Raw genomic sequence first — 24,020 nt, forward strand, 5'->3', positions numbered from 1 at the left:
ACCAATATATAGAACATCATCGTCTATAACACTTAAAAATCATTAGTTGAAGTGCTTTTTTTGGAGAGGATATAAATACATTTACATAATGAAGACCGCGAAACAGAGCCTATATGTCGGGCACGGGTGTCCGCGCACCACCTACCGACTAAAAACCTCCTTTATGCTGTCAGCCCTAAAAGCTTTAACAGCAACATAGGACGTGGTCGTAGAGGCCGCAAATACTATGCAACAACAGTCGCGGGGCGTCGAGACTGGAACCTCGGACCGGCTGTGTGCTTGTGGGAAGGAGAGAAGATCGCTTACAATCTAATGTGATCTGATAGTAGGATGGACTTTTGATAAAAGAGATAACAGACTTGCCGGGGAGTGCGGTGATGTGGTAGCGGAATGTATGTAAGTGTGTATGTATGTAGGTTCTTTTTTCACAGAGGGAAAAATACTGTTACGTTCGTGGGGTCAGGATGCCAAGGACCACGTATGTCGGAGACTCGGTCTGGTGACCTAGTACGGACTAAAAAATCACCCCTTTTATTTGTTCGTGTACGTAAAATTAATATAAATTAAGTACGTATGGATTTCAGACTTTCGCAGAGTTATAGAATGTTTTCGAAATTTTACATTTAAATACAAATAGGAAGAAAATACCTACCATAATCAACTTAAAAAAATATTACTTAATTTGAATATCAATATCTGAAGATACTTTTAATGTACTTCTTAGTAATACTCGTACTGTTGGATCGAAATTAAAATCATCGTTTATTAATTTATATTTATTTATTCCTTAGTTTTAATTGATTCTAACTGAACCCTCACGTAGATTCCCAAGCTCGGCTTCATTGAGTACTTGGTCTATCGCCTTTTCAGCAAGTAGCCTCTGTTGAGGAGTCATTCTGGCTAACTTCTTTGCCCAGATCAACGTCTTCGAGTCTTCATATAGACCGCTCAGGTTACACTTAGATTGTTCTTGTAAAGAATTTATTCGCACATCAGTATGAACTATATCTATGTTGCCGGAATATTCGCTATCAAAATCTGGTTCTCTTTTTATAATTACTCCGCTTTTTGTATTACCTTCTGTCATTGCTGTATTATTCTGAAAATATCAATAAATTGCATTATAATTGCATTTGTTAAAATAAGGTGTAATCATCGTACAGGGACGGTCGTTAGGGTCACCTGTTAGAAGGTGATCTTGCAGTTTTTTTTGACAAATGTGACGAGATGAATTAGACGCTCATCTGCAGATGGTAAGTGTAATGGTCTGATAGGAACTGACTCTGTCTATTACAAAGCAGTTCCGCACAGAATACTAATTGGAAAACACAAAATTCTAAGCGGATTCACAATTGCACTCGTCACATTGTGACGTACAAGATGTAAAGACTCATTGGCTCAGTAATTTAACTAGCTACCGCACCCTTTAAATTCAAATGCTTGCACATTATTGGAATTTAAAGGGTGTGAAGTAGTCTTCACGACATTAAAAGACGCCGTTGTGGTACCCACCTAGCCACCATCCCATGCAATATAGCCTTCCATTGCTCTACAGTAACAATAATACACCATCCTTAATCCAGGTTTTAAAAGGACCAAATCTAAAGTATCGTTTACCGTTTGTACCGTACATTACGCCTATTAAAAATAATATACACAAAGACTTTGATATGACAAGGGCGCGGTGATCGTCCACAGTACAAACCTTTTACCCTAGTGTTCCTCAAGGGTACATTTAGGGCCGATAATTTTAATTACCGCTGATCTGTGTATGGTTTCCTGGTTTCCTCGACATCAATTTTCCTAGAAGACCACTTCGCTGCATGTCCATTGTTTGCAACTTACACAATCGCACGAACTTAGGTAGTAATGCTTCGTTATCGCCTATTACACGATCATCCGACAGCTGTGTAAAGCGCATGGCAACTTTGGACATTAGTTGTGGGGGCTTTTATTTATAAAAATAACTGGTTGCACTCCGGGAGTGCCAGCAGAAGTGAAAAGTTGAACAAAAGAAATACAAGTATAACCATCGCATTACGGAGAGTCTTCGCTAATGACAAAGCCTAAAAACCAAATAATTAAACTGAAAAATATTTCACGGGTGAGATTCGACCTTGCGGTGTTTCGGCTTCACAATCACAATAATTCAACCACTGGTCCAATGACCGTATTATCATTAAGTTGTAGTAGCCGAACAATAATTAGTTAGAAGTATAAATAAAATGTTTAAAATTTAAAGAGTAAAAATTAATTTTTGTTAAAATTATTAGTGTTTGTTGTTTTAATTGTATTAATTTTGCTATTTTTTGCATTTTAAACGAATGATGTGCTCTCCTGTAATTAGTTAATAAAAACATAAATAATATTTTATATATAGATATTAGAAACGTAAAATATGTATGCTGTTGGAGATCGTTATTAACAAGTAAATAATAAATTACTTATTTCAAATAAATAGAATACGTCGGGTTTCCTGTGTTTATTACACTGTATATATCTTTATATATATAATTCTTCTGTGGGTGTGTATGTCACTGAACTCCTCCTAGACGGCTGGACCGATTCTAATGAAACTTTCTGTGTGTATTCAGGTGGCTTCGAGAATGGTTTAGATTCAACAACCTCCTAAACGGCTGGACCGATTTTGATGATTTTTTTGTGTGTTGCAGTGAATTTGAGATTGGTGTGTGTCTTCAGGTGGATTTGAGAATGATTTTGATTCACAATTGAACTACCTCCTAAACGGCTGGACCGATTTTGATGATTTGTTTGTGTATTCCAGTGAATTTGAGATTGGTTTAGATTCTCAATTCCGTCCATATAGTGTATTTTAGAGGACTCCTTCTAACAGCTGGACCGATTTTTCAAATTTAAGACGTGTGTCCGAAATTTCCGACAGAACAACGTCTGTTGGGTCCACTAGTATATATATAAAAATGAACTAATGTTCGTTAGTCTCGCTAAAACTCGAGAACGGCTGGACCGATTTGGCTAATTTGGTCTTAAATTATTTGTGGAAGTCCAGAGAAGGTTTAAGAGGTGAATAAATATGAAAATGCTCGGAATTAAATAAAAACAACGATTTTGATTTGCCTTCAATGTGTCGACCCCCGTCATTCAGAAATCAAATTAAAATAATAGTTTAAAATGAATAACTAATTAGAATTGTTAAATCTTTCTAACATTCTCAGGAGGTAAAAAATAAACTAAATTGTAGGTAACTATAGATGGTAGATTAACTACCATTGTTAACTATCTAACATATTATTTTTATGTAGATTGATAAATCTTAAGATTTGTCACAAATTAAAATTCATAAAAAACATTATTTTATTTATTATATACAGAACAACGTCTGTCGGGTCAGCTAGTTACTTATAATTAATAAAATACCTACCACAGATGAAGCTGAAGAATTCACGAATAAAGGAGAGCATTTGTCAGCATGTGGTAAAAATATGGTGCTGGAGGTTTCGTCATGAGAAGGTGGTTCTCTTTTTATAACAGCTTCGAATATTTCTTTATCTTCGTACATTGTCGTATCCTCAGTGTTTCTTGAATAATTCTGAAATTATAGTAAATTTAGGCAATTCATTGCAATTAATGGACAACCATCGTAGAAGGTCCATCGACAGGGTCTCCTGGATTTGGAAAGGTAAGCTTCCAGCCAACAATATTAATTATACCCCATCCTTAATTGAGAATTATATAAGCAGGTAATATAATCCCTGCAAGTTGGGATGATGGACCCCCCCCCACAAGATTGACCGACGATCTGGTCAAGATCGCCGAAGTAGATTGGATGAGGGCAGCGCAGGACCGATCGTCGTGGCGATCTTTGGGAGAGGCCTTTGTAAATCAGTGGATCTTCCGAAATGGAAGTTGAAAGAGGGTCACGCAGTGTGATTTCTTCCCTTTACTATGAAACAAATTTATTGGCCGGTGTCTGCAAGTCTACATGATATTACATAAGAGAACGCGTAAGTACCGTAACTTTGTCTGAAATTAAAAACTAATCATCAAGTTATTAAATACATACCATAGTTGATGTTGATGGTTGAACATTTAGAGCAGGTGTAGAGTATTGAGTAACTTGTGGTAATTGTGAGGTGGGTTCTCTGTGGCCTTCATCATCGGAATCTACTTCTGATTTTATTATAACTTCGTATTCAGCGTTATCATCTGACATCGGAGCATCACTGATCTTATTTGTAGTGTTCTGGAAATTATTTCAACGTTAGTCATTGTTTGGAATTAATCTAGCTTAGTACGTCCATATTGGTCTATCCCAAGATGATTAATGTGAAACCTGGGAGACTTTTTTGCTTTCCAATATTTTAGCGATATAATTATAAGTGCTTTACTTTGTTTAGCACTTGAGCTTAAACCGATCGGTACAATTTTAAAATAATTGTTATATTGTTTAAAATAAATGTAAAATCAAAATCGCAGTTTTTACTAAATACGTGTCAATGGTTTTGACCAGATGTACTTATTTGAAGCGGATTTTTAGTAGCGAATGTTATAAGTAAGTTATTACGTTATTTGTTACGGTTCGGATGGTGTGGTTGTGGGAGTTTTATTATAACTCCTTTTAAGTGACAGGTGCAGTGGATGTGATCAGGATTTACTGACACTGTTACAGGCAGGTAATACCGCTCAGTAACAGTTGGGCCATCTGATTTTTTCTTCACTTCTTCGTTGTCCTCGCCTGCTTCAGTTTCCTCAACTTCCGCCGATAGTTGTTCCGGATTAAGTTGATCGAACTCCGCACATCAAAGCGTATGGCTGCAGGTTCCAGAGCAAAGCCCTCAACACAGCCAACGCCTCGCGTTTCTTATACTATGTAGACAGGTAGGTAGGTACGTCTATGAGCTTGAGCGGATCCATGACGCGAGTATGACTTACACACGTCCTCTCAGGCATTATATTAAGACTCAGGATCACGCTAACAACCCTCAGCGTCTGGGCAGAGTATGACGATTCGCGAGCGCACATCTTCCTCCGCACAAAATATATAATTTCGGCAGCGCTACAAGGCGTCATGTTGCGCTTTGATAACAGATTACTTACGTAATTAGCTTACGTTTACCATCCGCAGTCCTCACAGTATAGCGATGGGTCATACACCTTATTTTAGGTACGTATTTTAAAAGTTAAAAGAATCTTTATAACATATTTTCTAAAAATACGAGTAGTTCTGTTTATGTAAACCGCGTCCATAACGTCTGAAACTTATCACCGACTTGGATAAAATTGCTGAGCGGACGACTAAGCTTGTACCGAATAACTTAATATAGTTAATAATCGGTACTTACATTTAAAGTACTAATACTTTTTTTTCGCAAATCATTTGAAATGAAATCAAAAACTAGCAGTTTGAACTGAAACAAAACACATTATATACATATATAAGTAAGGTTTGTAAGTAAGAAAACTATTTATAAATTTGAAACGTTTAATTATTATTTCCTTTGTGTGTTTTAAGACGCACTAAAATTATTAATATAAAAGAGAAATTAGAATTAAAATTTTCCCGTTCAATGTCTTTCTCTTCAACTCTTTATTTTCTTTATCTTTAAATTCTGTCTCATTCAACTTCATTTTATTTTTTTATTTAATTTGATTTTCTTTTATTTTAATGGATATAAGACTATTACTTGCTTTTTCTTGTACTGCGTTTTGTATGTGAGTAGTCTTATATCGATGAGTTCTGGTAACATACAATCGATATAAAAATCGAATAAGTCATCTTTTTCTATTTTCATCGGATTAATTTTCCCTAAGTCACAATTCAAATTGACATTTTGTCTTTCTGGTGATGTGTTGACTTTGACTTTGAATTGGTAATAAATACCAAATGTGATTGAAGTTGATTTTTATTTTTTCGTCTTTGTTTGCTTTGTAAATTTTCTTATATTTATCTGCACTCGTGAAATTTAATTGATAAGCTGAAACAGGGCATTTTATTTCGACTACCATGTTTTGACATACTCCATCAGGGTTAGCGCCTAGACATGGTAGTTATTTTTCTATGAATAAGCCGCATGGTTCTATCTTCATGCCATTTTCTTTAGACATCTTCTCAATAGAAAGTTTTTTTTCTGTTCCATCTCTAATTGATTTCAAGTGGCTTATGCTATTTTTATATAATGCAACTGACATCTTTTAATTACCCGGCTGAAATTACACGCCGTTAAGACCTTCCTTCTCAGTTCCAACTCTTTCAATAGTATGCCTTTCTTAAATATTTCTAATATACTTCTTTCAAAACTATTCCTCACACCTGTGATCACCAAAGGCATGTAGATAAGCAAACAATATGTCGGTACAAAAGAGTTCTATGTATGCCCGTTTATCGGATTCAGATACGGAAGTATTATTTCAATTGCCCGTTTAATAACCATTCGAATTACTATTATGTTTTTCCTGCAACGGATAGGGTATTTGGTGACACTCTTTACTTGTGATAGCTTATTACGCATATTTCTTATTTTCTTCCATATTTTAGTCAGTGCGTTATCTACAGAAAATTTAAATCCTTTAACAAGAAAAGACAATTCCATTCCGGTTGAGGGCCTTAGAGAGTTTTAGGAATTTAAATAGGAATTTCTTTCTTTAATTCTGCGTCTGCTCAAATACAGAAATATTCATATTTTACTCCGATGTAAATAACTTTGCCAGTTCAATAATGACTGCAGCCCCTGATAGAGCGTAAGTAATTCTTTTGTATGTACGTTTGCTCCAGCAGCCATCAACTATTCAATAACAACGCGGCCTTTGGATGAGGCTATGTCTCGTTCTGATTTTGCGGCATCATTCATTGTTGTTACTGAAATAGCATGTGGACATAATTACCTATTTTACTTCACCTGCAGGAAATTTGTAGTCTATTGTACAACTGGTTTTTACTGATTTCTGGTGAATATAACATGGTTGAATTGGCGGAACATTACTTATAAAGTACGAATTTCCATACAAACTGCCATCCTCTATTTCCACCCCTCCATTTATTTGTTTGCAATAAATGGTAACTTTTGTTCTTTTTCAAGTTCTAGTCTATCTCTGTACTAAATTCGGTGATTTAGGCGTGAAAGCATAACAAACAAACTTACATTCACATTAATTATAATATTAGTTGGGATTTGTTTGTTGGAAAATTTTAATTATTTCTTTAATTTTTAGAGTTTTTTTTATAACTACGGTTAAGTAGATATAGCCGTGTGTTCATTTAATGTCGCCATATTACCGTCACGTTGTGCAAATATACTACCACTGGATTGCGAAGCCCTATTTCTATGTTGGTAATTGGTGAAATATCAGATCTATGAGTAAATAATAGAATAAAGATATATACTAGGAACTCACTCAGAATGACTACAAACCTCATTTGCCACACCACATTCTTCAACAGTATGTATTTTTCTTAACTTCCTAAAAATAAAATTGTCACCTTGTTACTATAGTTCACAATCTGTAATAATATGTAAAAGATAAATAGTTAGAAGGGAACTAAGCATAAATAGTAAAAGGACTAAGAAAAATCCTATGTATTTTTGTATACTTACAATACTTCGTTCATTTTATGAGCTTTTTTAGCTCTACTTCTGGCAAGTTTTGTTTTCCGTGGCATTTTTGCCACAATACTGCTAAATCAGTCTCCCTTTATACTATTACTCAAATATGTTTTTCAATAAGTTTAGCTACTACGTATCTCAAATTTGTACTCAAACGGATTCCGACAACGTTACTCACAACCTGCTCGTGTGAAAGTCAGAGGCGCACTGTTTCCCCGCTCCCGTCGCTCGAACACAAACCCGCGGACGCCCGTTTGTAGTGAATATACTATAAAGTCCCTTAATTCAAAGTTATATGTTTTTTATTTACTTTTTATACGTTCACTTTTTAGAGAAATAGAATAGCAGTTTTCTCTTGTTAGAGCCATAAAAATATCACCTGTAGTTTAGAAGCAGTAGCAAATTTAGAGTTAAAGACAGCCATTTAAAGAAGAAGTAATTTTGATAAAGTCCCAGCCACTATTCAGGCATTATCTATACTTAAATAAATTTAAATGTTTCATTAAAAAATGGCTTTCTCGTGACTCCACAGCTGAATATCTATGTGATCCGACAGTCTGGGACAAGATTATTATTATTTTATAGCAATAACACAAAAAAAATGCTGGGAGAGTTTCTTGCGCCGCTTCTTCTCTCTCAGAGCGCCATTTGTTTCCGAAGCGGTAGTTGTATCTAGTATATTAGAAATGACATCAAAAAGAATTCTATAGGAATCAATTTTGAGAAAATAAATGCCTTTTTATGCCTTAATAATTAAGTTATCCTCTTTGTTGTTACAAAAAAACACTGTATTACAACAATAATTGTAAAGGAATCAATTTTGAGAAAACAAATTTTATGCCTTTTATTTAGGTATGCCAAACTTTACCTCGTATTGCTTAAAATAACATATAAAAACTTGAAGTAATAGGAACTCTGTAACAACAGATTTGACTACTGTCAAGTGTTATGCTACTATCAAAATACCTAGTATTGTAGGAGAATGAATAAAAATATCGATAAGTTTGTGAAAACTAGAAATGATGTACGAGGGCGGCACTGAAAATTTCGGGAGTCAAGGAAGTGACACAACATTACTATTTAAAAATGTATTTATTGCTTTTCGAAGTATTCTCTGCGAAATTTGACACATTTTTCCATACGATGGAACCAATCATTGAAGCGACCATTCCATTCGGAAGTTTTCCATTTCTCCAAAATGGCCGTTTTGTAGGCGTCCACAGGCTGACCACGCAATTTATTCTAGGGATAGTATAGAAATCATTAGGGCTTAGGTCGGGACTGTACGGCGGATGGTCTAATAATAATGTTTTCTTGCTCTAAAAACTATTTTGTTCTGTGCGCGGTATGAGAACTCGCATTGTCGTGATGGATGATGATGCGGCGGTTGCAGTTCTCTCTACGGAGTTCAGAAACGTCCTGTGGCAAATAAATGCTAGCATACCATTCTGCATTAACCGTTGTTTGTCCCTCAAGAGGAATAGTCGCAACATGGCCGGTTTTGGAGAAAAACGTGGCCACCATTATTTTTTGCAACACTCCGTGAACGAACAATTTTTGTTGGCTTTAACTCATTTTCGAACACCCAAACTCGTGACTGGTTTTTTGTGGTGACGGGTTCGTACGCGTAGATGATGTATGCAGCATTTGAGGATCGTGCGTGGTATCTTTCGAGAGTTCTAACGCACCAAGTAACGCGAGCCGCTTTTTGCTCTTCACAGAGCAAATGCGGTATCCATCGGGAAAATAACTTTAGTACACCTAATCGTTCATGCAAGATTATTAGTATTTGACTCATGCCAATGTCTAAAGCTGCCTGAATTTCGCGGTATGTCACATGTTGATCTTCCTCAATCAGCTTACGCACAGCATCAACGTTTTCTTTGGTGACTGCAGTTTTTGGACGACCTTGACGGGGATCATCACTGAGCTTGACACGTCCACGTTGAAATTCAGCAAACCAGCGATAAATTGTGGTTTTGGATGGGGCTTCATCACCAAATGCAGAAATCATCCGGTCAACACAGTTTTTGTGTTAAACCACTTCGAAAGTCATAATAAATCATCGCTCTAGAATTTTCTCGAGTCAATTCCATTTTCTCAACGACTTAACAAGTTTGACAAGACCTTGTGACAAGACCGAGAATCTTTTTTTTAAATAAATAAATGGTATTCGATTTTTAAAACCAAGGAGTTTTCAATTAAAAAGATTTTAATATGACAAGAACAGTGGAAATATTCCATTCCCGATACTATTAGTGCAGCCTATGTAATCAGGGTTGATAAAGTATATTACCACCGTAATCTAAAATATAAGCCAATATTTTTTCTTGGGTATAGTATAATTTAAAAGGATGGACAATATTTAGCCCAATTCAATTAAAATCAAGACATCGTACATGAATAGTCTTGGAAAGTTGCAATACCAATTTTATAATTATCTGGGAAGCAATATACGCATAAAACATAGTTTTGTATAAGTATTTATAGTTATTCCGATAAGCCCAGGGGCCAATGCTAAGACCGCTGTCTCACATCAAAAATGCGTTTCAAATGATTTCCAAATAACTTTTTAAAAAAGAGAAACAAAGTGCGAATTCTTAAATTCTGTGTGAAGATTACAAAGCAATGAGTTCAATTATTTTTTAGCAATAAGCAATTTTTATGCAAATAGGCGCACAGCACTTTCCTACCATTCCTAAAATAAAGTACTGACACACGAAAAACGTAAACTTGTACGATAGTATATAAATATTTATATACATATTATATATTTTACGCAGAGTTACATTTTTTGAAAAACACAAACAAGCCTACTGTCCTTGAAATAAGACATATTTGTATAAACGATGTATCCTGCAGTGCAATTCTCTAAGCAACACGACCTCCAGCTCGACACTGCGGCAGCGGCGCGTGTCAATTTCATATTCACTAACATCGCTCACGCAGCACACGAAATTTACGGCTTTTTATGGAGCTAATCAAGGTTCAATAATTTGACAACAATTCTTCTATGACAATAGTATTCGGTTAGCAAAAAACGCCTAGACTTCGACGACCGCCCACAGCCTCCAGTTGACTTGCCAAAATCAAAAGCCGCTATTTTGTAGGTGATTCGCTCAAAATATAAACAAACTGATAAAATATTAGATGCTAGTTGAATAATATTTGTTAGTATATTTTTGTTTAAAATGACTGCTTGTGAATTGTACATATTATTATTAAAACAAGCCAAAAAATCAGACGATTTACGAAAACGTCGTGAAAAAACAATTTCTCGGGATGCTGTATTTATTTCAAACTATTTGTCTTTTATGGAAGTTAATTAAAGACGCCTAGCTATGTTTTGCTGACCGACCTTTTTTTTTAAAGAAGATTTTTTGTCATTCCACTGAAATTAAGTTCCATAAAATATATACTTACGTACCATGTATAAAATATAACCTTTATAAAGTCAATTGACTTTAGCCCCTTGCTACCAACTCTTACAACCTAAACACAAGATCAGATTTGGTACGGCCGGACCATCGGACAGACCGGTGGGTGCCTCGCACCATATGATTCAGCGTTCATACTCCGGCTTACCGTAATAATAATAATTTTGTGCGATGGACAATGCGACACACCATCGAATATGGTCCGCTACCGGACTGCGTTCGATAGTTCGGCCGAGGCAATTCCGATCATTTTTTTTTTTATGAAAATACGGGGCGAGACGAGCAGGACGTTCAGATGATGGTAATTGATACGCCCTACCCATTACAATGCAATGCCGCTCAGGATTCTTGAAAAGCCATGTGTTTAGGCTGTTAAGGCGACACTAAATGCCAGCGACCTTGAGCGATATAAGTTCACCGCTGCCGGCCCGCCATCAATATAACAAAGCCAATATTTTCAAAATTCTTACGTGGAAAACAGTTTATATGCTTACAATCCTCGTTATTCACTACTAATCTGTATAAATTAACCTACACAAAAAAGTACAAGCTATAAGAATAACTTTTCTGAGAGAAGTTCCAACAAAATGCGTCACGCCATGCTAAAAACCTTGTTTAACTTCAAAGATAAGTGGTAGTTCAAAAAGGCTCGGCAGTGTTAACTATAACCAACAGCAAGCATTAGCAACCTACAAATAAGACTTAAGTATATGTGTAACAGGATTAAGTAGTGTTCATGGCTTGAAATGCTATACTTTCACCACAAAACTTGTCTAAAAACACCATGTTTGCGTGTTTTCTGCTTACTCTTCGCCTTAATGCAACCATTGCCCTCACTATTAAAAATAGTGGCAAGTTCCTGCCAAGCCGCTCTAATATGGTTTCTAGCATAAGCAGTACGAGCGTGACCGGAGACAAGAAACTTGAACCTATCAAACATAATATCTGACAATTTTTCTAGCTGAATCATCGCAACATCTTTGCTAAAATAAATCGGATTTCTGTTATTCTATTGAATATTATATTTTTATGACAATAAATTCATTTTTTTATATAGCTTCTTAAAAAGCTAAAGTTCTTAATCTGGAGCTGGATCTGTTATTCAGCTGCATTACATATGTTAATCAAACTTGACGAGGGAAATAGAAGTCCATCTTTATTTCGAGCTATTATAAATTTATGTAGTTCTGATTTATCATTAACTAATTGACAACTACAGCTAGAGCTGTTACACAAACATAGCATTTTATTTTTCTTATAAGTCAACGTGTAATGTATGAATAGCCCAGTCATTTAAGCTTAAATTATGTAAGAATCTCGGAATCCGAGATACCCAGCTGTAAGTCTGTAAATACTTGTATATTTACACCCTTAAAGTTGTCTCAAAACCTACATATAGTAGGGTGTAAGCAAATATTAAATTTCAAGGTCAAAGGTCAAAAAAATCGGTTTTTTGCGCTTTTTTTGGAAATATCTCATTTCCTATGGGTTTTTTGCTGTTTGTATATATTATCAATGTTGTAGAATACAAAATTCTCTACAAATTTTGTTTAAAAAAAGTTTTTATACAGTGAACCGTTTTCGAGATAGAGGGCGGAGAGCGTGCGGTCACAGCATCACTTCAGGTCAACCGGTGCCTTCGGTCGAAAACGCGCCATATATAGTTGATACTTTGACTTTGACCTTGAAATTTAAAAGTTGCTTACACCCTACCATATGTAGGTTTTGAGACAACTTTTAGGGTGTCAATATACAAGTATTTAGAGACTTACAGCTGGGTATCTCGAATTCCGAGGTGAACATACTATAATCACTGGACTACAAGCAATGTATGGAATAGCCAGAACTGAGGACCAAATTAAAAAAAAAATACTTATATAACTATACTATACATATTGTGATGTTGTTGGTGATGCAAGATTATTTGAATATTTTTATTTTCTATATGGCAATCGCTAAAACGGACTAAAAAGAAAGTAATTAAAAATAAAAAAGTTGCATATACAAGGTCAAATAATAAGTTATAATTAATTTAAGTACTAAATATTATTATAAGATTTTATCGCCATTGGAACAATAAAATACCTGAGAAATAACACGAATTTTTTGATTGGGACTTTCAGGAATTTTTTTTGGGATTTCAACATGGAGTTCTGGTGTAGGTGCTTTTCGGTTGATATTGTTTATATCAGGGACTACCTTTACGATTATACATGGAGCCTGTCTATAAACAACGTACACATTGTTTCACGTTAAAATTAACGTAATGACATTTTATATTTTAACTTACCAAAGAATGACGAGTTAAAATATTTCGCTGTGGTTCTGCTTTAGGCTTAATAAATTGATTGCCACTTTTTTTTATTATAACATCATCTTGCATAAAATGTTCTGAGCAGATCGTGCTACTTTTGGAAGGAAACCAATTTTTTCTTCCCGTTGCCATGATCCACTTTTCTTTTACTGATGGATCATTAGGGAATCTGAAATTTATTTATATTGATTATACGCGACTAGAATTTTTGTTTATTTAAATTTAAAAAAATAAGTCTGTAATCTTACATATATTTGTTAAATATTAATTAGATGGTTACCTTTAAACCATTGATATAAAATTATTAATTTGAATTCACCGTAGTCTCTCATGTACATAATTACCACCAACATATGACATTTTGCTTACTTACACCCTTATCGCATGGTGCATGCAAAAGACCAATACTTGAATACAATTTAAAAAGATAAAATTTATTTCGATAAAATTTTATCAATATGCACGTATGCATGCACTTGCACTATTTTTAAAGTTTACAATTATTATAACATAATTTAAATCGATTAAACGTAAAGGTAAATTAACCATACGTTGTAATATTATGGTTCATTTTTAATTACTAATATATATTTTGCACAACACATAAAAAATCATAATTGTATTTAAATTTGAATAGAATGATTACCGATGATAGGAAATCCCTCCGTTGGACATATTTTTAAAGCGGCTATGATTTCTACAGTCCAAAATGGCACAATAAGGCATATTTGTATTTTTTAAGGAAAATTATACTTCACTTGACATGAACTGACTGCGTGGGACTGACAGTGCGACTGGTCTCACTTGAGGCTCGAGTAGGTAGGTACATTTGTACACAATAGTGGCGACCGCGACAGGGCGGACGGGGTAACGCCCACATGCCACTTCCACTAGTTTTTCTGTTCCGTGATCTAGACGTATAAGATGTATATATATACATAGATATATATCTAAGAATAAATATTATTTCGTACTAATCATAATACTATAGAAAAACTCGTTTATTGGAATAAGTGACGAAACGCTAATTTTAAGCGTTATCATCTACCGCATCACAAACTGACTATGACGTAGCCTAATTGCCGATCCCTCGATCATAACGTTCTGCACCCGTCACTCGGAGACGGAATATCTCATGTGCCTGCCGCCAGAGGTGGCAACTATGATCCCTGCCAGGGTCTGGTGTTGTAATACAATTTTCGACACACTTGCTCGTAAAGTGAGCTTGCATGCATATTACACACTTTTCCATAATATAATTATCCCTACAAAGTTACGTTAGTACCTAACTGCAAATGATATATGAGACTAAGCAGAGCATTTTCAATTTAACCGGATAATACAGTGTTTTTTTGTAACAACAAAGAGGATTACTTAATTATTAAGGCATAAAAAGGCATTTATTTTCTCAAAATTGATTCCTATAGAATTCTTTTTGATGTCATTTCTAATATACTAGATACAACTACCGCTTCGGAAACAAATGGCGCTCTGAGAGAGAAGAAGCTGCGCAAGAAACTCACCCAGCATTCTTTTTTTTGCGCTCTTTTCAATAAAAATATACAATATTGTACAGTCATTTCTATCGCTATAAAATAATCATAATCTAGTCCCAGGCTGTCCGATCACTTAGATATTCAGCTGTGGAGTAATAGGATTTACGACAGAGCCATTTTTTTATATAACATCTAAATTTATTTATAGATAATGCCTGAACAGTGGCTGGGACTTTATTATAAAAGTGTATACATTTACCCTTAAAACTATTATGTATCTTATTACCTTTTTTGTCTACAACGGCTTTATAATTCTAATTATTTATAATTGACAATAATTTGTTGTATGCATTCTATCACTAAAAACAGCAGGACGTTCAGCTGATGGTAATTGATACGCCCTGCCCATTACAATGCCGCTCTGGATTCTTGAAAGACCCAAAAAAATCTAAGCGGCACTGCAATTGCAAACATAATTTTGAAGTAGGCTTGTAGCCTGTATATATGTAGGTAATCAATCACCTAATATTTGGCGCGTGCAAAAAAAATGCCCACCAATTCCCATTTTTTCATATTATGTTTGTATTGTATTTGTTGCTGTGTAGCAAATAATTGTAAAAAAAATTAAAGTTTGAGTACAGAAGTTGAACAATTGATAAATATACCCGCCAGAAATACTTAATGTAACACAAACTGTGAAATTGCAATGAACAACAATCCAATATTGTTTCTAAAATTGTAATTCGCTAATTGTTTTAGTAATTAAACGATTTATGCAATACATAATTGGTTTTTCCCCGCAAGTGTGTTAAAAAATGCATATGAAACTCGTGAGCAACTTGCTCATAGACACTCGGCTGATTTACAACCTCGCCTACGGCTCGGGCTGCAACCCGTAGCCTCGTGTATAATGAACAACTTAGCTCACTAGTATCATAATATAATATATGATACGTGTTATAATATAATAATCTTAGAATAATAACGCTCAGAACAATAGTTTCATTCATAGTTCCTGTCAATAATAATCATTGGAATTAATGTGTGCGTGAGCGTCACTTAAATACATTCGCCAACACGCACACAGACAACCAAATAGTGTTGCAAGTGAATAAACATTTCCCCAAAACAGTAAATTGTGAGAAAATATTTAATGTAGATTAAATTTTTTTAAAGTGACAAACATTTCATTTATTACATTATATTGTAAATGTCGTTGTAAGTAGTATTCGGGTGGGGCAAACACGAATTAAGAATTGTACGATCGCTCATGAGAAAAAATTTAATGTTAGACAACTGTTGTTAGAAAACTTTCAAAATTCTGGCGTATATTTTGCCATAAGTCATTTTTAAGTCTTTACTGCTTTTTTTACCAAGTTATACTATAGTTATAAGTCCACTGCAAACACATTAACTGATAAATCATTTGCAACATACATTACATTATCAATAAATCTTTTCTTTTGCAAGTTTATTAAGATTTTTCTTAATGATATATTTTTAATTATTGATTTTTTTATTGTGTTTGTGTTCAAGCATGAATTTACGGATAGTTTTTTGCTTAGTGAAGACTTCCTTGTGTGTCAAAAATGGAATTCATATCCGTGTCGTACTCGTGAGATGAAGCACTAATCGTATAGTAAGTAATATGTGACTTATTGACCAAGCGAAGCAAGATCCTCGAGTTTACCGAAATTCCAGTCACTTATATATACTTATGTATCGTGGGGTCACGAGATTCCGCTCAGAGTTAACGTCTAGCAATATTAGCACATTATTATTACATTGTATTGAAAATTGCAATCAGTTTAATTCTACTTTTTTATGGAATAGGAGGACAAACGAGCGTACGGGTCACCTGTTGTTAAGTGATCACCGCCGCCCACAATATCTTGCAACACCAGAGGAATCACAGGAGCGTTGCCGGCCTTACTTACGGGCTCGTTTGAACCTTCTGCTACGTTGCAATTGATATTTTGATTATTTTCGTTGGCTTCATGACACGATGAGCCCTGAAAAACGATTACATTACAAAAATAAAAATGCTAGAAAAATTAATAATAGAAAAAATTTGCTTAATATGTCAATTTACAAACCAGCCGTGTCTTATCCAAATTGGGAGGATCATTTAGGTTGTCATTACTATTGTGACATTCATCTCTGCAAAAAATATGCAGTCCCTAAAACAAAGTTACGGTAGTCAGATTATTACACAAAACGAAAGTACGAATTAAAAATAAGTAAAAAATGTAAAATGGTGGTAAAATATTTTTTACCTTTGTTGGAATAGCATTCTGAACTAATTTACTATAGCCACCTTTAGTACCATATATTTCTTTATCATCGAAATGCTCGGAACATATCATAGAATATTTTGTTGGCTTCCAACATTTTTGTTTTCGATTAAGTCGTATTTTATCTATCCATCGAGCAGCAGCAATGGGATTCGAAGGAAATCTAAAAATGAATACCATTAAATGTACGTTATTGATTCACAATTGAAATATCGCGCTTAATTACAACATCATGTTGCATCGTACATTATATCTTCCAATAAATATCTACCAATAAACACAAAAAAATCCCAACGCGGGAATTCCGGGTAAATAGTTTTATCATAGCTGGCAACATATTTTTATAATGGCGTCTGATTTGTTTACGAAATATTTTCTTGTTTTGAGTTTTGACAAATGTATTAATTAGCTAAAATTATAAGTTGTGAAATATTACTTACGAATGAAATGTGATTTTCTTCTCCTTCCTTTTTTTATTATGAGACGCGTTGTAACATCCTTTCACTATACAGTAAGTCATTTTTAAATTAAATTTCACGCACTGTTTGTCTTGGAACTGGACAACGTGACACAGACGTTTCACTTCACTCACACTCACACACAGACTGCCGCGGCGGGAAACGTATTCGGGCTTATAAGGCCGAATTCAAACTGCTTCATATCGCTCGGGCCTGCTCACGTTCTGAGCGTTATATTATGTATGATTAATATAGTCAGCACGGAATGCACCAAACCTGCAGATTTTTATGTTGTGTATAGAATTAAAGCCGGTACCTAAACCTATACCAATGTGGTTAGGTTGATTAGGAGACTTTGTTGCTTGAGGTAATAATTTAATATGTCAGTTTCTTTGGTTTTTTTTATCACAGTAAGGGATGAGACAGGCAGGACGTTCAGCAGGTGGTAATTGATACGCCCTGCCCATTACAATACAGTGCCGTACAGGATTCTTAAAAAACCCAAAAATTCTGAACGGCACTACAATTGCGCTCGTCACCTTGAGACATACGAAGTTAAGTCTCATTTGCCCAGTAAATTCACAGTAACGCTTACACATTACTGAAATAGGCGCCGTTGTGGTACCCATAATCTAGCTGGCATCCTGTTTTGTACAGGAGCCTCCCACTGGTAAAAATGTGTAATTTCTGTCATAGAAAAGGAAAACCTGTACAAGTCGCCTGATTGTATGTGAACACTCATACTCTCTAGTAACAACAGAGGAATCACAAGAATGTTGCCGACCTGATAAACTTTAAAGCATCGAATAAACGTAGAGTATAGGTACGTATGAAGTCGAAAACTGAAAAAAAAAAACTATGTTTTAAAAAACCGACTTCAAAAACTGAAAAGTATTAATATAATAGTATTTATTATAGTATAATTATTAGAATTACGTAAATCAGCTCATAAATCTCAGAGTAGGTAATCGGTGTACATACATTTAAAAAATACCGATCGAATTGAGAACCTCCTCCTTCTCGAAGTCGGCTTAAAAACACATACGATCGGCGGGTGATGATCGAACGGTCCTCGTGCTGAGAGACAACGCTCCTACCACAGACTATAGAGGTAATATAAATAATTTGCCGTTTTGAATATATTTAATTTTATTATCATTTGTCTTGTTAATAAACTAATGCGTCTTGTTAATAAACTAATGCGGTTCATACACTGACCTGTATAAATACCACTGGACAGGCTGTTCCATATTATGTTTGACATTAGTTTATCTGTGCATAGGCACATATAAACTAATGTCAAACTTAATATTCAAATAGTTGAAGCGTCACTCGCGAGCGTCCAGAGAACTAATTTTGACGTATAATACTAATGGCTGCGAGAGAACCGTATAATAGAACTCTGAAGTATTATTGCATTCTAAATTAATTTTGGTCATTTTTCATGGTATTTATACTTCAGGAATCCCGTAATAAGGTACACAATTTTTTCTGTAAATAAAAGGTGTCTCAGAATATTTTTGGTTTTTGTTATTGACCAATACGCGCCAACCGCAGATAGCAGGGGGGGAGGTCTGGTCTCAATCAAACGCTTGGCCAGGTGGTTAAGTTAAGGTTTAGCAGCCATGAATCGTTTCACTGGACCGCGTTTAATAAAAGCTACGATTCCTACACTGTTGTTCGCCGCCTCTACATGACACATTTTAATTTAACATGCCTAAAACATGTGCCAAGTGCCAATTCAATTAAGCATTGGGTGTGCAAGTTTGAAGAGACTGGGAATACAATCCCGGACAAATCGTCTGGGCGCAAAATGACATCAAGAATGAGCATGAACGTCGACCGCGTTCGCCAGTCTGTTATGGACGAACCACGACAGTGGTTGAGATTGCGCGCAGTTTCTCTTAATTTGAACAAATCTACGGTTCATAGCATTATTTCGAAACATTTTCACCCCTATAAAATTGTCATTGTTTAAGAAATAAAGCCTGATGATCCTGATAACCGAGTCGAATTCTGCAGGACAATGAAAAACCGTTTTAGGAGTTTCAAAAACATCTGGTTCTTCGAGGAATCGAATTTTCACATCAACGGTCATGTGAAATAACAAAATTGCAGATAGGACTGCATCAGAAGCCCTTGCACTCGCCAAAAGTTGTTGTTTGGGCTGCCATATCAAGCCAGGGAATTATCGGTCTTTATTTTTTTGAGGATGACCGAGGTCGAACTGAGACCGTTAATTCTGATTGATATTGCCATATGATCCGGAATTTTTTAGCTACTGAAATGCAAAACCAGTATGGCTACAACCGCAACATCTTTTTCCAGCAAGATGGATTCACTTCTCATGTTACAAATGACTCATTAGCGTTTTAAGAATGATAAGTCGCCGAGGAGACATCAACTGGGCACCGAGGAGCCCTGATTTAACGCCTGCTGATTTTTTCCTATGGGGCTACCTAAAACGTAAAGTTTTCAATCCATTGCCACCCAACCTGAATAATTTGAAGCAAAGAATCACTGAAGAAATCAACTCTATTCCAAGAGCGATGCTCCAGCGAGTGATTCAAAATTTTAGCTCCAAGTCTGGGAACGAGTGAATGGGCATTTGCAAACGGTTGTTTTTCATAAATAATCTTCAAGAACTGCTCTTTAACTTAACAATAAATAAAACGAGTTTTAATTGATTTCGTTGTTTTTTATTTAACATCTAAAAACGAAAAACATTCTGAGACATCCTTTAGTTTTCCTATCGATGTTTGTTTAGCTGAGGTTGACCGCGAGACACTCGCTATGGCTTACAGCGCCAAATGGCGAATATCAAACAGGCGCAAAAGCACTTCGACAGCCACCAGTCCAGTAGAAAATAGTAGAGGTCAGTGGGTTTATAAGATGCAGCCCGCTGACAGATAGATTGACTCAAGGCGGATCTTAGTGAATTCCGTTGGTTACTCTTCGGTTACTGAACCCTAAAAATGTCTCGATAAATGTGAATGACACGATGACTGCCGCACAGATGATCATTTTTGTGGTAGGTACTCTGCAAGGACTCGTAGGGAATATAAGTACACCACAGATTTTTAATGGTCATCACGCGTAATTTGAATCGGAACCATCATTGACGTACAATAAACGAATAGACTATATATATAAATAACGTTTTCAACTCACACGGAATGTTGGTTTTGCGCTTCTAATGAGTCTTCTGAAACCTTTATTTGTTGTGTAAATGTCCGACTGAAGAAAGTGATCGGAACAGACAACGGAACCTTTATGTGGCTTGTAAAATTCTTCACCTCGAGCTTTTCCTATGATCGCTGCCCACTCAGAACACCGTATAGGATTTCTCGGAAAACTAAAAGAATTAAGAAAACCCCAAATGTTTTACATGTATATGCCAAATTATAATAATAAAATCCCAAGACAAACACACCAAATCTGTGGTCAGAGAAAATGGCTGGGAAGTGGGAACCCAGTACACCCAGACTGGAACCAGTTTAAAATTGTTTTCCCTACTTAAACTGGTCCGTCCGGAAAACGAAACCGGAATCTTCTGCATGCTAACCAACGTTCTTATACCAACTGAGTCACGGAGCTTGTCAAAATTTAACCCCCTTATTCATAATAGTCTGCTAACTTAAAGCATTGCTAATTCTCACTTTGTCTTCTTCTATTGACCTAAGTCAGAATGAGAAAAAACACTCCTAAGCGGCTGTTTAAAGTTAGTGGATCATTATGAATAAGGGGGTTAATATCTACATTTAAGTAGAGGTACCTTAGCAGGCATACTCATAAATAAATAAATAAAATCTTACACAGTAATAAATATAGTACACAACATATAATAAAATTAAATTAAAATGGACTGTTCAAATTCACAATATACTCGTTCGTACTTGTACTGACTTCTAATCCGCCTCCGCGAAAGCTGGTGTGTCTGTCTCTTTTATTCTCGAGAGTTTGATTGTGGTGCGAAAGAGACGTCTATCACGAGGCAACAACGCGTTGTTTAGCAATTGAAATGAAATTATTTAACAGAATGATTAAAAAGGTTGACTTAGTAACACATTTTATTTTTATTTTAAAGAGGCACTTACCTGAAATACGACACTCCATCCTTTTTAAGTTTGGATATAGTATTATTTGAACAGTTTTTCACTGAACACTTTGTCATTGCGTGGCGTTGTACTCAAAGTGCGATCGAAACACGACTGAAAGAAAACTCTGCATAGACGCGTCGGCAGAGTTTTGTTTCAGACAACTTGAACGTGATTACGACTTACGAGTCTAATAATTGTTAATTTTACGTCAATGGACGCCACTGATTCCTTCTTGATGTTTTAATAAACGCGTAAGTCGCACGAAACCTCTAACGCCTGCTTCTAGCGTAGCGTACAAAGTTTTAAACTAGACGACATTAAAAAAATGTTAATTCTTTGTAATGTATGAAGATAGATTCGAAGAAATACAACGATTACGCATTTTACTAACGTAGCGCCTCAAACCTTAAGTCAGAGTGTAGCAAATATGTATGAATAGCGTTTTTCGGGACTATTAAATTATATTATAACTGAAAATAATATCATGTACTGTTACATAAACAGGCTGCAAAAAAGTAAGTACATCGTATAAACTTAATATCTGAATGTATACTTGCCACCATAATAATTGCATGCATTTATTACAAAATCATCAACAAAATAAACTTTATTATAGAACGTTAAATAGGTATATCTAGTAGGTACGGTACATTAATAATATATCATAATATTATCATCTGTGTCTTTTAAAAATATTAGATTTTTATAAAAACAAGGAAATAATACATAATAATGTAACTTACCGAAGCACTGGTATAAATATGAACAATTTTATCTCTTGGGACAGCTCCTGGTTTTAAATATCTGTTTCCCGATTTTTTAATAATAAAATCATTTGCACTAAAATGCTTAGAGCATATTGTACTGCACTTTGTCGGAAACCAGTTTTCCCTGCCCGTCACGTTCATCCATTGTTCTTTTAATGACGGTTCTTTAGGGAACCTTAAAGTATATTTTTTTGGAAATTACTAAATCATGCACGTGATACTTCTAGGTAATATATAAAATTGTTTTTTTTTTATTTCTAAAATGAATTTATAGTAGCCATAAAAAGCGTTCAGTCACATTATTACACAATAATCATTGTTTTATCGATTATTTTCTCTTACTACACTAAAATACAAAAGCTAATCATCCCAACACGCGCAATGAAAGAAGTGTGGGTCAGCATAGCGAAACTCTGTACGAAAGAAGCGATTCACTCGATTGTTTGAACCGTGCAGTCATTGACAGATTGACAGATGACGGCTATCCACTACGTTCGCAAGTGTTCGCTTTCAAACTTAGCCGGATTATACTTCGTGGCCAATCGCGATACTGTAATTACTGCTATTTCAAACTTATGTCAAATGGCTACAAGTTTCATACTAAATAAAATTTAAATTTTTACTAAGGCAGTCCCACCTCTCATTACGTAGTATTTACTTCCTCTTTGGTGTGGGTTTCGCAGAGGACGCTATCCATTGCGGATAACGATCGCGCGTTGCTTTGATTATGCGCATTTTCTTTTTGTAATCATGGCTACATTTTTGAAACTAAAGAGATATTCATTATTATTTTTGACTTACCGATGAAAAGATATACCTCCTCGGTCGATACTCGAAGTCTGACTTTTTGTTTTACAAGTAATAATAGCACAACACGGCATGATAACACTTTATTGTAGCTCAGTTCCCGACGCACTCTTAACACAACTACAAGCGGTGAACACATGAAACGGTTTGAGTAGGTATGATTGTTTAATCATAGTGACGGCGCGGCTGTTACGCCCACATTACCCTTCCAGCCTTTTTACCCGACTGCGACAGAAGGAGAGACCAGGGAGCCTACTCCTAAAATCGATATTCGCTTAATCGTGGTATTAGTCGTGTCGAATCCTACTCTTAGTTACATCGTAATCAATGTCGAAACGATGATTGAACGAACAAAACATTATTCGATATTATCGGTCCTAACCCTACTCTTAGTAGCAAATGTCAGAGACGAATATTCGAATTTTACAAATAATCAAACGTCACTTTTACTATAATCTCAACGACACCTTCTAGGCTGTCGATGCTAATATCGTTCAATTTGTTTAGATATATTTACCATACAATATACATACTTAATAAATATTATTGAAATAATTATATGTGATTTACTACTCAACAAGATTTTTTACTACTAAGTCATTTAAGTCATTTTGTTGATCGTTTATGCGTAGAAATAATGCAAATAGCCGCCTGAGAAATAGGAAATCGACGAGAAGGGCTGAGTTACTTTTTTTACATTTTATTATCCGCTAGTTTTGTATTATTTATTCAATTTTAAATGGTCATATTATATTCATTACATATTT

The 24,020-nt window shown here is 35.2% G+C and overlaps 1 protein-coding gene across 6 annotated transcripts; it reads right to left on the reverse strand.

Moving 5' to 3' along the window:
- Positions 1-761: 761 nt before the first annotated feature.
- Positions 762-23,439, reverse strand: LOC126969841 (THAP domain-containing protein 5-like). 6 transcript variants are annotated; one of them, XM_050815409.1, is made up of 9 exons: positions 21,677-21,794; positions 20,751-20,934; positions 17,562-17,855; positions 17,104-17,284; positions 16,924-17,007; positions 16,765-16,839; positions 4,043-4,222; positions 3,401-3,568; positions 762-1,099 (listed from the first exon to the last, which is right to left on the reverse strand). In XM_050815409.1, the coding sequence occupies exons 3-9, from the start codon at positions 17,639-17,641 to the stop codon at positions 794-796; spliced, it is 1,074 nt and encodes a 357-aa protein (XP_050671366.1). In that variant the 5' UTR covers positions 17,642-17,855; positions 20,751-20,934; positions 21,677-21,794; the 3' UTR covers positions 762-793. The 6 variants fall into 6 exon arrangements, 3 of the variants coding, with proteins under 3 accessions (XP_050671366.1, XP_050671368.1, XP_050671369.1); XR_007730468.1 differs by lacking the exons at positions 16,765-16,839; positions 16,924-17,007; positions 17,104-17,284; ... (1 more) ...; positions 20,751-20,934; positions 21,677-21,794 and adding exons at positions 7,389-7,477; positions 7,572-8,150; XM_050815411.1 differs by lacking the exons at positions 16,765-16,839; positions 16,924-17,007; positions 17,104-17,284; positions 17,562-17,855 and having other exon boundaries at positions 21,677-21,789.
- Positions 23,440-24,020: the final 581 nt, after the last annotated feature.

Source organism: Leptidea sinapis, chromosome 19 (assembly GCF_905404315.1).
Source record: "Leptidea sinapis chromosome 19, ilLepSina1.1, whole genome shotgun sequence".
NCBI classification, from domain to species: Eukaryota; Metazoa; Arthropoda; class Insecta; order Lepidoptera; family Pieridae; genus Leptidea; species Leptidea sinapis.